Source organism: Mustela erminea, chromosome 10, assembly GCF_009829155.1.
Source record: "Mustela erminea isolate mMusErm1 chromosome 10, mMusErm1.Pri, whole genome shotgun sequence".
Classification (NCBI taxonomy): domain Eukaryota; kingdom Metazoa; phylum Chordata; class Mammalia; order Carnivora; family Mustelidae; genus Mustela; species Mustela erminea.
Window position 1 is genome coordinate 36,979,903 of NC_045623.1, and position 17,322 is coordinate 36,997,224.

The 17,322-nt window shown below is 32.4% G+C and overlaps 1 protein-coding gene across 3 annotated transcripts in view; it reads right to left on the minus strand.

Moving 5' to 3' along the window:
• The window catches only part of SH3GLB1 (SH3 domain containing GRB2 like, endophilin B1), a 38,254-nt gene that overhangs the window by 9,677 nt on the left and 11,255 nt on the right, over nucleotides 1–17,322 (minus strand). Inside the window, exons 3-9 of one of the 3 annotated variants that reach the window (XM_032303498.1) lie at nucleotides 14,455–14,583; nucleotides 12,225–12,358; nucleotides 10,668–10,760; nucleotides 7,168–7,206; nucleotides 5,511–5,534; nucleotides 1,316–1,405; nucleotides 820–920 (exon numbers count right to left, since the gene is read on the minus strand). In XM_032303498.1, the coding sequence (XP_032159389.1) occupies nucleotides 820–920; nucleotides 1,316–1,405; nucleotides 5,511–5,534; nucleotides 7,168–7,206; nucleotides 10,668–10,760; nucleotides 12,225–12,358; nucleotides 14,455–14,583 (610 nt within the window). The remainder of the gene's footprint in view (nucleotides 1–819; nucleotides 921–1,315; nucleotides 1,406–5,510; nucleotides 5,535–7,167; nucleotides 7,207–10,667; nucleotides 10,761–12,224; nucleotides 12,359–14,454; nucleotides 14,584–17,322) is intronic. The other 2 variants (XM_032303499.1, XM_032303500.1) reach the window with 2 other exon arrangements.

Sequence of the window (17,322 nt, forward strand, 5' to 3'; positions counted from 1 at the left end):
AATTTTGTCAGACCCACCTGAGTCACAGCTAGAGGTCCTTCACAGAAACCTGCACTTCTACTTTCCACTTACTGCCTATCTGCCAATGGCCTTTTACTTCTAGCTAGACTTTAAATACCGAGGTATTTCTATCTAGACCTAGCAGAGACCATGTTTGTCCTATACATCGTTTTATTTCTAGTGTCTCCTTACAATGTGAGCTCCATAATGGAAAGCAATTTTGCCTGTTGTTTGCTGATGTAATCCTAGAGAATAGTGTCTGGTATATGACAGGTATTCAATAAACATCTGGTGAATGACTGACCAAGCCATGCGTGTTTTGTGCTATCATTTTGCTTTAAAGTATATTAAAATATAATTTTTAGTAATTACATCATGGGCTTGAGGTCTTATAGACTATTCTAAAACTTTTTTTTTTTTTAAATAGTGGACAGGTAAATAATGAGTAAGTATAAATTAGTTTATCTCTAAGGGCAAATAAGTGTCAATGTAATCTCCCTCAACTAACTGGAAGGTATTTTAAGAGAGAAGTATACTTCAAACACTTAAGTTTTCTCTACATAGCACTAAAAAAGTATTCACCTAAACTATGTTCTCATTCCTGTTAAGTTTTTGGGTGCCAGAAGAGCACACCATGTTTTTGTTACCTCACGAGTCTGACAATTACTTTCCTTAAAACAAAATAAAACAAAACTGATTTTAAGTAAGCTAATAAAAGCCTTTAATTCTTCTATTCTTCACCTCCATTATTAGTTCATATACAAAAATCTGAATTTCTTCTCTTATCAGGAGTTTCATGTGTGAAAAGGAAATTACAACCTTCCCAGTTGTTTCTGGAGGTCTAACATGTACTGGTAACATTGCGCATAGTAAGTCATCTGGGCTTCCACAAAGTCATTCAGACAGCGGAGATGATGGGCCTGTAAAGGAAAGTTACAGTTACCTCTTAGATCTATAATCTACTTAAACGTGTTAAATTCCAAGGGGTAAGGAGAGCACATATACTCAGGGAAAATCACCAGTACCTAGCATTTTACTACCATGCTTATCAAGGCTGACATCAGTTAATAGCGTAAGAACAAATTATGGTGCTAACAAAACTCAACAAATGGATTTGATGATGGTGGGAGAACTAGGTGATGAGGTGTAAACAAAAATTTAAAATATTTCTTTAAATATCTTGGAAAGCACTGCAATTTAAATTTCCTTGATAAATAACTGAAAAAGTTTTGAACTTTAGTTTCCCCCCTCACAGTGCCTTAGGACCATCAAAGTCTTCTGTTTCAAATGAATTCCCAGTGGAATAAACACTCACATGCGTACTGCTGATTCCCTCTAGCAGAAGTCTTGTAATCTCTGCTTGACGATCAAATTCACTTTGAGTTATTCTCAATTCCTGTTCAGACTTAAATTGGAACACAGTTTTAGAATTTTATTTGAGGACTTAGTCCATTTTATGTACACTTGTTTAGACAATTTAAAAATCCCCCAAGTAAACCCTAAATGAGAAGCTGGCAATTTCCCGACTCTGCTGTGTTTAAATGTCCCTGTTTTCGATACCTTAGCTTTTCTACATTATCCAATTCCCTACCAGTACTTCACTCAAAAGAATCTATTAATGTCAAAGCTTAATGGTATATACAAAAAAGCCTAGAAACACTACCAAGAGACAGTCAATATGCTGTCATGACATTTTAAGAATATTGGTTTATATGTATAAAATAATATTTAAAAAATTCTCCTGGGTGGCACAGATAGTAAGTGTCTGCCTTTAACTCAGGTCATGATAGTCCACGTCTGGCTCCTGGCTCAGCAGGGAGTCTGCTACTCCCTCCGCCTTTCCCCCTGCTCATGCTTTCTCTGTATCTGTCTCAAATAAATAAAATCCTTAAAAAAAATTGTTAAAAAAATTTCTCAATTATCACTAGAGCTACTTTACTTTGAAGTTAAAGATAGTCTTTATTTTTTTATTATTTTTTTTTTTTGGCTTCTTTGTAAGACAAATTCAACATATAATACTTTTTTAAAATTTAATTTTATTTTTTTTTTAAAAAAGTCTTTAATCTCAAATGAAAAAAACTTCAAAGTGAAGACATAGGATTTTAACCTCTTCTGTTTAGTTACCAAACATATTGTTTCTAGGCACACAGTTCTAAGCTTCTTTCAAAGGACTCTTTCTTGAATAAATGACTTTTTCAGTTTTCTTTTCAAACTTTAACCCCTGAGCCACCCAGGTGCCCTTCTTTTCAAACTTTATATAAAATGTGCCTTAAGTATCATTATTATATACAAGATATGCTAGGGTTTTTCTGCAAGTTATGGAGCATACCTTTTATCAGTGGTGTGCTGGGAGTGGGATGAGTAAGTTCTACTATGCTGATTTTCATGGTACGAATACTCCAACCACAGCTCGTTTCAAGCTACAAAGGTGAAGTCATTGACCTCAGGTTTGGAAAAAGGTATATATAATAGCACACCACTACTACTAGCTTTGGCCCTCTGATATAGGTTCAGTGCTGGAAAAAAATAGTTCACTAAAAAATCAACGGGACCTAAAAATAATAGATACTGGCAAAAAAAAATCTTAAACCTTTAGCTTGGTTGGTGGTAAGTGAGGAAGAGAAAAATAAAATCTCACACTTGCGCAAAATAGCTTATCCCACACAGGGAATCATCACTGATGATAATGTCATTAATAATGCTATATCTTCTTCTACCTCTCCAGAATAAATAGCTCCCCCACATCCAAGTAATTAAAATATTTCTAAGATTGTAGTAAGTATAAAAATTAGGTCTAAGCATTTTCCTTGCACACCGCATCTCCCTCTCCTTCACCTTTTGGTGGCAACAGTTAATCTAGTGAACCAGTCAAAAAGGAAGTAGCAGCAAAACAAAATGACTACAGTTGCTGTAGTCATTCTCATCCCACTGGCAACAGATCTGGGAGAGGTGATTAGAAGTGACCACTAGATTGGATTTATGAATATAAGTTTGAATTACTCAACAATTCAAGATTAAATTTTACTTGACTGAAACCAGAATGCAAGGCTGAAGTATGCGTCATCTAGAAGATAGTATGAAGTAGAAAATCAAGTCCCAGGAGAAGCAAAGAATCAATGATCTTCCTAAGTAAAGTGTTAAGGAAAACCAATCACTTCAGGGTTAGCTATGCTTTATTTACTCTTCTGCTTGGTTGAATAGGAAAAAGTTTTGATTAGTAGAAGTAACCATAGTAAACCAAAAATAAATGAACTTTAAAAGTAAACAAGACTAGTTCCATCTGGGTCTCTATGAAAGTAAAATTTGATTTAATGACCATTAGGAGAAATGGCAGAAAAGCCTTCGAAATGGCTTTATTTCTGTATAAGGTATAAGGAAGTGAACTAGGTAACATAGTAAGTGACTGGGAAGTTTGAGCATGAGGTGGAAGAAGTTATAAAATGATCTCAGAAAGTATAAGGCGTCAGTCTTCTGTGTTTGAGCAAAATATAAATAATTTAATTATGAAGAAAGGTACTGTATTACAAAGCTTAGGAAGTCAACCTTTGCACAACATACTTTGTATTAGAAAAGGCAAATGACAGGAAGGAAATGAATCTCACTTCCTGAACAAGTTTCAGTGTATGCCTGGGGTGGCTGTAGTCTAATCTCCCAAACCATCTCTACTTTTGACACACATAATGATCATAACTAATCTGAGAGGCAGAGGTAACTGAAATAGGTTTGGCATAGTCAATTTACTTAGGAAGAGAATGATCCATATTAGAAAGACAGATAAAAAGGGTTTAAAGAAAGAATGGATTTTTATTTTTATTTTATTTTTATTCCGTCCTCCAGAAGATCTCATTTCCTGACTTAATTTTATAGTTAAGACATAGAGTTCTAGGAAAGATAACTTCTCCTGCCAGAGTATATGACAGGAGAAGTTGGGTTAGGGAAGCAAGAATTCTATGAAGCTGTAACGTGGGAAAAGGGCAAGAATTTGTTTATCTGTGATATCAGGTCTGAGTCACTGTAAGTTAGAAATTTTGGTCATGCTTTTGAGGCATTTGCTGTGACAATCTTGTTCTGTCACCTATTTTTTTTTTCTATAGGCCTAAATCTTAAAATATTCAAGGAATATGAAGTTTTAAAATTATAAAAATGGCAGAAGTGAGAAGTACAGAAGAAAAAAATCTTCCCAAATCTATTTTGATATATTCTTAAGTTTTACATTCAAAATGTAAATATTTGTTTCATGAGCTTCTTCCCATAATATCACAAATTTCCTGAACTTAGAGAGACTGAAGAATCAGAAATGTTTTGGTGTATCTACATGCTAATCAGAGAGGAAAAGACCCTGGTTTTATTGTTCAACCTATATTCTCTTCCACGCTACTCTGTCCTCTTTTCAAGCTAGAGGTTCAGGAAAAAAATCAAAGGCCAAGGGAAAACTATAACTAAGTTGATAAATGGATTCTACAAAGGGGGATGAGAGTGGGAGTCAACAACTTCACACTGGATTTCCAATTCATAGAATCAAACTCCCCACAACCTATGCACAGAATAGACCATATAGGTGGTAAGCCTACAAAATCAGAAAATAAAGTGTTAACACTGGGGTGGGGAGAAGGAAAGAAAAAGTCAGGGTCCACAATTATCAATCTTAAGTACTGTCCTCCATCTTAAGCCCTCAATCTTAAGTACTGTCCTCATCTGGAGGTCAAATTTTGTAGGCACAAACACGAGGAGTAAATAAAAAAATGCTTCTTAAGACTTCAAATAGCATTTGAAACAAATCTACACTAATGTCACAATTTATTCCTTAAATTCTTGCTTAACTACTTTACATCTCATCCTAGGAAAGATTAGAAATGGTAACACAGAAAGAGGGACTACTAGTAGCAGTCACATGGACAGCTTCTAAGTGACAGTCTGAACACTGAGGGAGGAGACAACATACTTCAAAAACAAACAACAGATCTAATTGTTACATGGTACAATAATGTACATTCATACCCTAACTATAAGTAAAATTAAATATATGCTATCCTGTACTTAATGGAGCAGTAAAATATTATTTTACAAATCTTTTCAACTAAAGTGACAGAAGACTTAGCTCTGGTACTGAAGAGAACAAGCTTTAGTCATCTAAGAAATTCATTTGTGTGACATACAATACACATATTCAATCACTGAATATACATATTCAATCACTGAATAACATGGTATAAACTGTATTTTACATAATTGTCATGTAAGTAAACCAAGTATTTAAACTGTCTCCTGGCAAGATTACTACTTAATGTAACACTGTATCAGAGCATGTGCAAAGCACATCTCTGTAACATTGTTCCATTGCTTTGTGGAGCTACTATTAGCCAAACAGTTCTGACTCTTCTATGATAATTTCCAGATTTTATAAGATATAGTAGCAAAGACTATGACTGGCCCCATGGCTGCTGTCCAATAAATATTTACTGAATGAATAACAACTGTTTCATAATTCTGTAGTTTAATAATTTACTTACTTTTGTCACTTCCTCTGCCCAAATCTAGCCAGCATTAAAAATTAGAGAAAAATAGAGCATGAAAGAAAGTTGAATTTAACATTTTCTACAACTTAGTATAGAAAAATGTAATTTTTTAAATTCAAGGGTATACTCTCCTTCTTCAGAATCACATTAACATAGTAGTAACTAAATCAGTACAGCTTAATGTACTGTGAAAGTATGCCTTCATTTGTATCAATACTATTAGTTTTTGAATCTTATACTAATTTATAAGTTACTAAGTAATAGTTTTCTAAAACTGGGAATATCTTAGTTGTAGTTCTCTCCTCTGTAAAATGAAAGGTTTGGACTAAACAATTTTTAATTTCTCATTTAGGTCTAAAATTCTAGAATTTTAGGAAACTAAAATAAAGCAGGGATAAACATACATTGATATAGCCACCAGAGGGGCACAATAAACTTGAGATATAATGAATTTAAAATGACCAGAATTAAACACATCTTATTATAAGTAGATGACATCAGTAGCAAAACAGATGCCTAATAAGTGAACCAAAGTCTTGTTAATTTGTTTAGGACATTCTTACCTAAAATGAAACCTATGATTTATATTTGAAGTTACCAATGACTGAAATAGCTCACACATTTTCATTCACCTACAGCTAGGACAATGGAAATGAATGAATGCGTTCTCTTGCTATCTAAGGAAAGCCTTAATTTAGCCAACACTTCAATAACTAGAGTAGTTTAGAACAAAAATGCATTTTAAGTATTCTGTATACAAACTTTCCTATTACATGAATTTCCCCCCTTTTAGCTCAGTGCTAATGGAATAAAATCAATTAACTGTGAATTTATTATAACTGTACTGCAGATTCCATACCACTTCTATGAATGTAATGTATCTAGGAGTATAATGCCAAACACTACATGTATAAATCTTTATTGGCTAATGTTTATGAACTTTTGGGCTATATTCAGATTTTACATATTTCTATTTTGTTAAAAATTAAAAATTGCTAACATCTCAAAAACTTCCTCAAATCAAGCTCAATATATATATTGGGTACTACAGAACAATTCTCATTTCTGATTCTTGCCCAAAGCTATCACTGTTCTGCAGCTTTCTTAAGTAAATTAGTACCAAATAGGGAATTGGCCTTGCTACTACAGAAATATGGGGGGTGAGTATGTCTTGGCATGAAACTGCAGAAGAAATTAATTCTATGTAGAGTTTGGATGAATATTAAGGTAAACATCAAAGATAATGAAAAACAAAGTCAAACTATAAACTTTACACTTTTCTCTAAGTAAATTTTGTTTTCTTTGCCAAAAGTGAAAATACAAAGTGCCAGTTAAATTAATGTCTTTCACTAGAATAAAAGGCACTATCTATTTATATATAAATTTATTTTCTAAAATCTGAATTTGGCATAGCTAACATAGTTGGCAATTAGAACACAAAATTTCTTTTCCTCAAGTTCCAATATTACTTCAGCTCATATTGTCTGTAATTTTTGTTGGACTAAGGAATTCATCGCTTTGACTACTTTAGACTTTTACATGCAGATAATAGCAAGAGAAGGCACTTTACTCAAGATGTAGAAAACACAGTAGGCCAACAAACCTTCAGCCATTTTACATGCAGGAAGTTGAGCATGTAAGAGAAATTTACCATATTGTTATCTCCTTCAAGGCGAGCTGAGTTAAGTTGCTTAAGTGCATAGGTAAGAGACAAAGAACACATTATACCAATGAACACAGTGAAACAAGTTACTTCTTCACAATAAAGAACACACGAACAAGTATTAAGAAAGCTGATAAAATGGTTTTCTACTTAAAAAGAAAACTATGTTGTTCTATGGGATTTCACATTGTGGTGCCTATTCAACTTTTCCAAAAGACTCAGATTTTTAAAGACAAGAAACATGATGCATGATTGATGCTTATTTTAAATTAGAATCATTTAGGAAAAATGCATCACTTTAAAAACTGCCAGTTACCTACAATTTTTATTAAATTTTCACCTATGAAAGCCCTTCTGCCTATCCACAACTTCCCTAATCAAAGATCATTTCTATTTTATGAATGTATGATGCCTTCAACCATGTTCTCTCTCAGTCAGCCTCAGCCAGGTCTTAGCACACCCTGAAGAAATATGAAAGGTATCTTAATCCTTGTATTTTTAATAAGTTTTAAATTCTTGTATGTGTACATTAAGGTTAAGTTATATGATGGTGCTCAATTTACAGATTAAATATTTAGACATCTGTGGAAATGCTCAAGTGGGCAGAGGGACACTCATAAGACTGTGTATTGTGAAGATGTACTTTCCACATTTGTATACCCAAAACTGAGGTCTAAACCTCTAAATATGAGAGAGAACTTTGAAACCAGATGATTTTTTTCTTCTCATTAACAAAAGTCTAAAATAATTTTTAAAAATTTATATAAGACTAAAGAAGGGTTATTGAATGTCAGTTCCTCATAATTTAAATGCAGAAATTTTGTCTTTGCTTCTTTGACAAATTTTATATTATTTTTAAAATTGTGTTTTTGTTCATTGTGAAACTTTCAAGTAGGTTTTCTTTCTGTTCAATTGGTATATTTTTGAGAAATGCCTTTGATGTTGCCTTACCATTCTACAACATGCTAACTAATAAAATACAAGCTAATAAAATCGTAGTACTGGATACAGCCATAAATATTTTACTGACAGGGTTAAATCATCAAAAAGTTCAATCTAGTATACTAGATTGTGAACTGATGGCAGTAGAGATTTTGCATTTATCTCTGAATTTCTCAGCAAAGTGCCTTGTACAAAATAAGCATTTGATAAATATAGACTTTAAAGAAGTCACCAGAAACTAGTAAACAAGTTAAAGAAAAAAAAGTGCCAATACACACAGGTCCCAAACTTTACTTGCAGAGAAATAACTATTCACTAAACAATCCAAGACAATTTATGGAGTGAATTCAAAGAAATTCTGAGATTAGAGTAAGCTCTTCAAGCTGCCAACTAGAACGAGGAAATGTGTCAAAGAAGAAAAAAGCAAACACAACTCCTAGTGGTTTCTATTTTTCTGTAGTCTTCAAATAAACAGAAAAGAAATACAGAAAAACCCTCCACCAAAGGTCACAAAATAATAGGCATGTCTCAAGGCTTTATGTAATAATAAAATAAGAGGACTATTCCTTTCTAAAGTATTTCAGACCTACTGCTATAAAGTTTGAAGAAAAATGGGTTGGTTATTTAGGGGAAAAGAACACAATTATAATCAGGAAATGTGAATTTCTGCCTAAACTAATATTTTAAATATTTGACTATAGTTAAATTTGTTTTATGCAATATATAAATTCTAGAAAAGCTGTGTATAAATGAAATTGTTCAATAAAGTCACTTGTATAATCTTTCATTTTTATTTTAAATGTAAATTCTCATGGAAAAAATTTGTCCTCAACAATACTTAGCACAAAAAAACTGTCAAGAAAAAATCTGGATATATCAAAAGGATCTTTTAAAATTTGTCTACTACTGATTCTTACATATTTTTATATGGTAAATGGTAAATGGTAATGGTAAAATAATTTAGAATAACCAAAGGTCCTTATAAGGTGTTAAATCTATAAATTTTCTGGAACTTTTCTAGGTAAAAAAGATTACATTATTCCCTAATAGTGCTTGTTAAAGAAAATTTTGTACTGATACTTGATGACAGTATTCTCATTCCACAGTCATTATTGGGCACATACAGGCATTTTGAATGAAGAGATTTTGACTTTTTTCCAAATGATTCTTATTTATCTTAACATTTTTCCTGATTATGAAATTAGTATCTTAAAAATCAATTTCTATTTTACACATAAATCTACTCTTAGCAACTAAAACTAATTCTAATTTAGAGTACTTTGCCACCCATAGTGTTCATTTTTAAAGTTCTGATTCTGTGGAAAGTGTGTTTTGGGAAGTTAGAGTGTTCTTGATGATGACATCATGATAAATCCTGAGGTGAAATAGCCAGAGAATTTGGATTTAATGTCTTATCAAAGCAAGCTCTCCTCCAGCAGTGACTAATACAGAATCTCCAACAGGCTGTTTAGAAGAAAATATTTCTATAAGCAATTTATTCTGCTCATATAAAGTGTTAGGGTACTTTCACAAGACATCACTGTCCAATGCCAATTTTACCAGTTTAAAATTTCACTGTGAAACAAGTCTGAACCTCTTCTTTTCCCAAACAAGGGAGCCAAAGTTGTCTTCCACCAGCACTGTGGCGTATGTTCCTTAAGGGAAAGACTCTTGATGACAGTGGTAGTGAGTTGGGAACAGAAGGCAGGGGGAATGTCAAGCTTCTTGACAAAATATATCCCTTAGTATAAATTAAGAATTAACTTGTTAGCCTCCTCTAATAAATTCAGACTTGTTTATATTGTACTATTTGATCAATGTCTTCAATCTTTGGAATGAAAATATAAACTGTATAAATAACAGATCAAATAAGTTTATAAATAAAACCTTTTAAGAAACTTATAAATACATAAATGTAAATCATTATATTATTATATTTAATATTTAACCAACTCCATTTAAAAAGATTATTCTGAGGTTGATTTTATGAAAAATATACCAGAAGTTATGTATTCAAATGGGTTTCCTCCTCTTCAAAATAGTCACCTATGTGTCCATGCTGCAACTATTTGAATTGTTTTGGAACCATTCTTGGTGACAATGCCTTTAGTCAGTTTGACTCACATATGGAAAGGAAGTAAAGTTTAATTTTTAGGTCACACATGAGCAATCTCAAACTTGGCTCATTCTCATCTTAATTACTGTTTTTCTATTTCAAATATAATAAACCTATCTCCAAAAGAGTATTTGCCTTCATCACTGAGGATATTTAAAGAACATGACAGAGCTTTAGGAGCTCTTATAACTTTTATTTTTTAGCAACAGGTGTATCACTGAAACAGTACTGCCTGTGGATATGACTGCTTTGCACTGATTCGGATGTATTAAGTTCTGGTTAGTTTGTTTAAACACAAAACAATACCCTAAAGTCATATTATAGTCCTAGTAACAGACTGTATGTAGTTTGCATGGTATAGGAGTAAAATATTTTACACATTTTAAATTTATCAACCCAAGACGTTTTTCTATGAAAAAACACTACTTACTGAAGCTCTAGTTTCTGCAGCTTTTGCCTTTTTTAGTCTGGTTTTTGCAGCATCCAAATCGAGTCTTTTATTTTGTAATAGTTTCCTCTCTTTCTATAAATATAGGAAAGAAAAAAATAAAGGCTAGTGATGTTAAAATCCAGTACAAGTATGTACATGTAAAGTATCATTCTCCATTAAATACATGAATAATCTGATAAACAAAGGTCAATGATTACAAAATTGGCTCTGAAGTGACGCTTGACTCTTTTTTCTTATGGTTTTCAATTTTAAAATAATGGAGACACTCTAGATGCCCAGGAAATCTGGGAAAGATGGCAGGTGATGGCACAAAGGAATGCCAATTTTAATATTTTGCAGTTTTGCCATTTAGGGAATGTTTTGCTCTATCTTCTTGGTTGTCACAACTAGGGGGTGGTAGAAGTTACTAGGCAGAAGGTAGGATGCTTCTAAATATCCTATAGTGCAGTACAGCTCCTACAACAAAGAACTATTTTACCCAAAATATCAGTAATGCCCAGATTGATGAACTGTTTCAAAGAGATTATCTAGGAAGTACCTATGGTAAAGGAGGTACAGGCCTAGGTTAAAGTTCCTTGACACCCCAAGTGATCTACATCAAGGACTGGGCAGGCTCCCTTAATGTGCCATAGCACTGAAAGCAACTCTGCTACTCCAAAGGAAATTTCAAATTTATAGACTGAATACTGAATAAACAGTAGTAAGGTATCTTGGAATTCCTCATGGTAACTTCAACATAATAGGCAAGTTTATAAAAATTCACTGCTTGCTTTATTAATTCTCAGATTTCATATATCACATTTCATCCTACTGACAATCTAAGATCCTTTAAATCATATTTCAACTTGGTGGTTTTTCCTATTCTCAGGCAAAATACTTTATACACAGGGACAAATTCATTGTAAACAAACTGAGTTTCTAGAATATTTTATAATAAGGAATCTGCAAATTAAAGTTTAAAGTAGTATTCACAATAAAGAACAATCTTGCAAAAATCTTAGGAAAAAAAAAATCCACCTAGATCTTAACTCTCCATTGCTGGAAAAACAAACTAAAAAGTAGTATTAGGCTTGGGAAGGCTATTATTTATTTCTTCAGCAATAACACACAGCTGTGTGAAGAGAAAATAACAGACTTCTAGGGATGCAAACAACAGAAAGCTCAACAGCCAGAAGTACAGTAACTAGGTTTTTGGCTCCCAGTTTAAATGAAAAACCAACATGGCTTTACTATGGAGATATTTTGTGCCATATTTTTATAATCATTCCAGGAACTTCTCTACAAATTTTAGTGCTGGTAATGAACAACTGCTGATATAATCTCAATAACACTGCAGGGACACAAAGATGACATAAATATTTTCAATAGTTCATTTTGGTTAGCTTTGCGTCCCACCGAATATGTACCTAGCTAGATTACTTAAATTTCTAATCTGCTACATCTACAGAGTCAGTAGGAGGGCAAATTATTCATTAAAACGGTAGTAATATATATAAATTATTTTACTACAAAAAAAGGGAACATTTTCCAACTCACAGCAATTGTTTTGTAATCTCCTTCTATAAAGTTTCTTAAAGGAGTGAGAAAATTTAAAGCTGATGTTTGAATCAGCTCTCTGTCTGCTGTTCCAATCCGTTTTTGTGTTTCTCCACATTTAATAAGGGCATTACCTGCAAAGGAAAAAAGTGTTTTGTTTTGTTTTTTTTACCATCTTCTGGTAATTTCAGAAAATAAAATCAGCAAATCTGATCTGCTTTAAAGTTAGTTATCACTTGTTTACTTAAAAAAATCCAAGAGAACTAGCTGTCATTAGTTTTAAAAGTAAATTTAAGATTATAAATATCTAAATGAAAATGACAGATGTTCATGAAGTCCTTATCATATCATAGTTAAATGTACCAATTCAACCTATGGAACAAAAGAGGATAAATCATTAAAAATATTTATGATCACAGCTCAAACAGTGGAGACACATTTAAAAAAGCATTATGCTAAAAAAAATATTTTCCTTAATAGATCAAGTTAAAATTTGTCTATTATTTCTATAATATGCATGGGTCTCAAGCATCTTTAAATGATATTATATATTTGTATCTTAAGTTAAAGAAAAATCCATATTTTCCAACACATATACCTTAATGTTAAATTGGACAATTTCAATGCAAAATAGAGCAAAAAGGGGACAACAAGACCAAAGTTCTACTTCCAGTTCTACCTCTAAAAGTTTCAATTGTGTAGATCTTAAGAAATCTTCCATGTTAGGATGAGATTAGATCTGATTGGCAAGGAAGATAAAATAACATAGTCATTAAGAGCTCCATGTCTGGGTACAGATCTCTCTTTGAATTACTAGCTGTATGATCACTGATAAATTATGTAATCTAAGACTTGGTTTATAAGCAGGATATAAGTGAAGACTTAAAGAAATAATATTATTTACTGTATAGTGTAGAGCCCGATGCCAGAAATACTCAATTGTTAGCTCTTATCAATTACAATTAGATTCACAAAGCCTAATTCCAATAATCAAGTTACAGTCAATAGAATTACTATAAGTGAAAACAGATTAAGCATATTAAAAAAGGAAAAAACTGAGAAGCCTTTTGAATGTTCATGCTCCACTAGACCTTCAGCTTGGTGAAGGAAAGGGCTAGGTGTCTTTCATGTACCTTTATGACCTGCAGGATCTAATTGCTGCTGTACCAGCAGGCACAAAAAAACCTGTTTAATGTGTAAAATTTTCCTAAAATTAATAGTTAAAATTTAGAAATAAAACTATAGAAATTTTAAGCATTTTCAGACTTCTCAAAGAAGTATCTTTTGAAGGCCACGATGTAAAAGTTTCAATTGTACATTTAACAGTTATTCAATGGATTAATGCCATTCATTTTACAGTATTTAGGTTATTACCTTCTGACATAAAGGTAACTATTAAAACTTTATGTTCATTTTGTTCCAGAATTTATGAACTATTTTATAAATCAGTACAATATGTAGAAAATCATTTAATTTACCTACATTTCATACCCACATAAGGACCAATTTCCTGTAGAAGTCTTAATAAAGAGAATTATTTGCCATGAACAATAGGAAAAGAAGCTATAGAAATCTGAAATAGTCTTATATTCTGAGAAAATTAGATTTGAGGGATAACAAGCTTTAGAGTTATACATTTAAAATGTCAGCATAGCAACTAACAAAGCAACTAATAAACGTAACTGTAAAACATGATTATAGAAAATTTGAACTGCATGAAGAAAATAGAATGAAATATAATCCAAACATCCAAAGATAATCACTGTTAACATTTTTGTAGTACTGACATTATCATGTAACGAAAGCACTAGTGGTGTGTTCAAACACTATGTGCCAGACATTTTATTATAAAAATAAATAAAACCTCAAGAAAACTTAAAATCACCTAGGAGACATATGTAAACAGAGTTTATAATACATCAAAAGAAGTACTATAACAGAGGTTGCAAGAGTCGATGGGAGTACAAGTGAAGAATTCATTTAACTTTTTAGATGTAAAGTGATAAACATGAATTCTCAGAGTTAACAGATACTTAAATATATTAAATATTAAATTGAACTATTCATATTTGCTGGGCACCTGTATTTCTCACTTTATCCAAAATGTAAACAAAAAATTTGGAGTTAAAATTGATTCTACTAATATTAGATAAATGTTCATGATGTTTCTAAGTAGTAAAAATCTATAAGTAAAGCTAGTTTTTAGCAGATCTTTTTGCCTTTTGCTTACCATACGCTGTTCCTGGGCCAAACTCAGTCCCTGCATCAATCATATATTGTCCCAAAAGTTCTGGGTTGTTTATACGACTTGGAGCTTTTCTATCCAGTTTCTCATAAACAAATTCTTCTATCCTGGCATCTAGGAGAAAGGTTTAAAATTATCAATGATTTCAAAAAGCAAAACTATTTAAAATTTTTTTTACCTACTACCATTTATCACCCTGTAAAATAAGATGACGTTAGCACTTTTAAGTACATATCTTCATACTTAACTTTTAATTTTTATACTAGAATATTATATAGCTCTATGAAACTTATACTTTAGAAAGCTGATAAAGTATTTTGGCACAAAAATATTTACTTAAAGTAAAACTATCATATGATGAATATTCTATGAGATTCTAAAAGCGTTGTTCACCTAATGTCTAATGAAGTTGTCTTTGCCTCTTTGTACAGTCTGATTTTTAACTTTGAATGTACGTTCATTTCAATTTCAAAACCAGGGATTTCTAGCTATGAAAATATGGATATAAAGTGTCTATTAGAACCAAAGAGTCACATACTTCTAAAACCTTTATCATGCTTTGCTTGCTCACATGCTCTCTCTCCTTCCTAGAGTCTAAATATAGGCATGGGAAATTAAGGAATAGAACAACCTAGGTTTGGAACAGTCACAGACCAACATCAGTAATATGAAGTCATGGCTTAATTTTATTTAAAGTACAAGATATATAGATATCTCTCAGCATGTATTCACTCAAAAGTTTTTGCCATTAAAAACGAGGTCAAGGGACGCCTGGGTGGCTCAGTTGGTTAAGCAGCTGCCTTCAGCTCAGGTCATGATCCCAGCATCCTGGGATCGAGTCCCACATCGGGCTCCTTGTTCCGCAGGGAGCCTGCTTCTCCCTCTGACTCTGCCTGTCACTCTGCCTGTGCTCGCTCTCGCTTGCTCTCTGACAAATAAATAAATAAAATCTTTAAAAAAAAAAAAACAGACAAAACGAGGTCAAAATATGAGATAGGTTAGAAGAAATAGCAGAATGCTAGTATACATGGAAAGGAAAAAAAAATCAGTAAAATCTGAATAAATGCTTGGTTAGTGCAATATACAAAATATTCACACCTGCACACCTGCCTAATAGATATGACAGAGACAAATGAGAAAAAGGTCAGTTTCCAGAAGTAATGATTAACTATAAATCCAATTTATCATCCAAAGAGAAGCTACAAAAAAAAAAAAAAAGGCTCCTTTTAAGCATCTCAGATAATTCCTCCACAAGTGCAAGTTTCACACAGTGCACTGAAAACTTAAAAAGTGAATTGAACCAGTAATAGAAACACTTGAGGAGTCAGCACAAGCATTAATTATAATACATAAAATAGGCTACTGGAATAATACTTGTTTTGTGGTAGACTCTGGAGCAGCATCAGAAGTTCCTAAGCAGGACTTTAAAAACCTTTAAATTGGTTCAAACCAAAATGAGTCAGTTCAAAACATAACCATTTAGAAGATGCTAACTACATTTCAGAATTTCATTTTCTGACTAAGAGAGTCATTCTTAGCTTTGGTGCATTTCTATTTATTTGGTCAAAAGTTTAAAGTTGAATCCTATGTTGACTTCATTCAGTTAGTAAAACAATTTGGCATATTTTAAGTAAATGTTCATTTCAATAGGACATCAACAGACATCAACAGACATCAACATCTATTATTAAGATAATAAAATCTTAAAAGAATATGTGGGTAATACTGCTATAATGCGATAGATATTTTTGAAAAACCCTAGGTTGTGGAAAATTATACCCTAAAAATTACAGGACTTACATGTAAAAGAGGTTTGGGCCTGACCAATCATAATCTATGTAACTTTATAATAAGAGAACAAACAAACAAACAAAAATCTAAATTTGTTTACTACTTTAGACTTAAAAAAACACTAATGTAAAACTGTATTATATGAGCTGCTGTAACTTTGCACTAATGAAATTCCCATTTACCAGTTGTGTATGAGTTTGTCTGCCACTCAGAAAAATATGTAGAACAGACTACTTATGTGAAGAACTCTGGACAGAGCAAGGAACATACAGAAAAATGTCTACTACTTTTTTTTTTTTTTTTAAAGATTATTTATGTATTTGACAGAGAGGGAAACAGTGAGAGAGGGACACAAACAAGGGGAGTGGGAGAGAGAGAAACTGGCTTCCCACAGAGCAGGGAGCCCAATGTGGGGTTTGATCCCAGGACGCTGGGATCATGACCTGAGCCGAAGGCAGACACTTAAGGACTGAGCCACCCCGCCACTCCATGTCTACTACTTTTTTAAGGTGCTCTGGTACATAATTTATGTAGCCTTAAATGAGTAAGAAATACCACATGGTGCCCAAAGATAATAGGCCTCACTCAAAAGTGTAGAAGGCCTATTTCAAAAGATTACCATGATTTAATTAAAATGGTACAGAATTACTCATGTTTTGTTTAGGTTCATAGGATAGCAGCAAAGATTAAAGTTTGGAACCTTAGTATCTAAAAATGAGCTTACTGCATTTCACAACATGGTCAGAACACTGGGGAAAATGGGAAGGAAAGCATTTGCTGCCCTTGTTCTTCAGTTTTGATGTGTAAAGCTCAGAGTGAAAAGACTGGATTTTTCCATTTCCATTTCCACTTCTAATTAGCTATTCTACACTGTATAAAATGCTAACTTATGATTTGCAATTAATAAACAATCATGTACCTTATTTGATAAATTATTGAGATGGGTGATCTGAAAAACCTTACAGTTGTCTGAAAATCAAATGTAATAATTTATGTAAAAACATCAAACTTAACATAAATAATTGGTAACTATGTAAGTTTCCATATAATTTTCCCTTAATT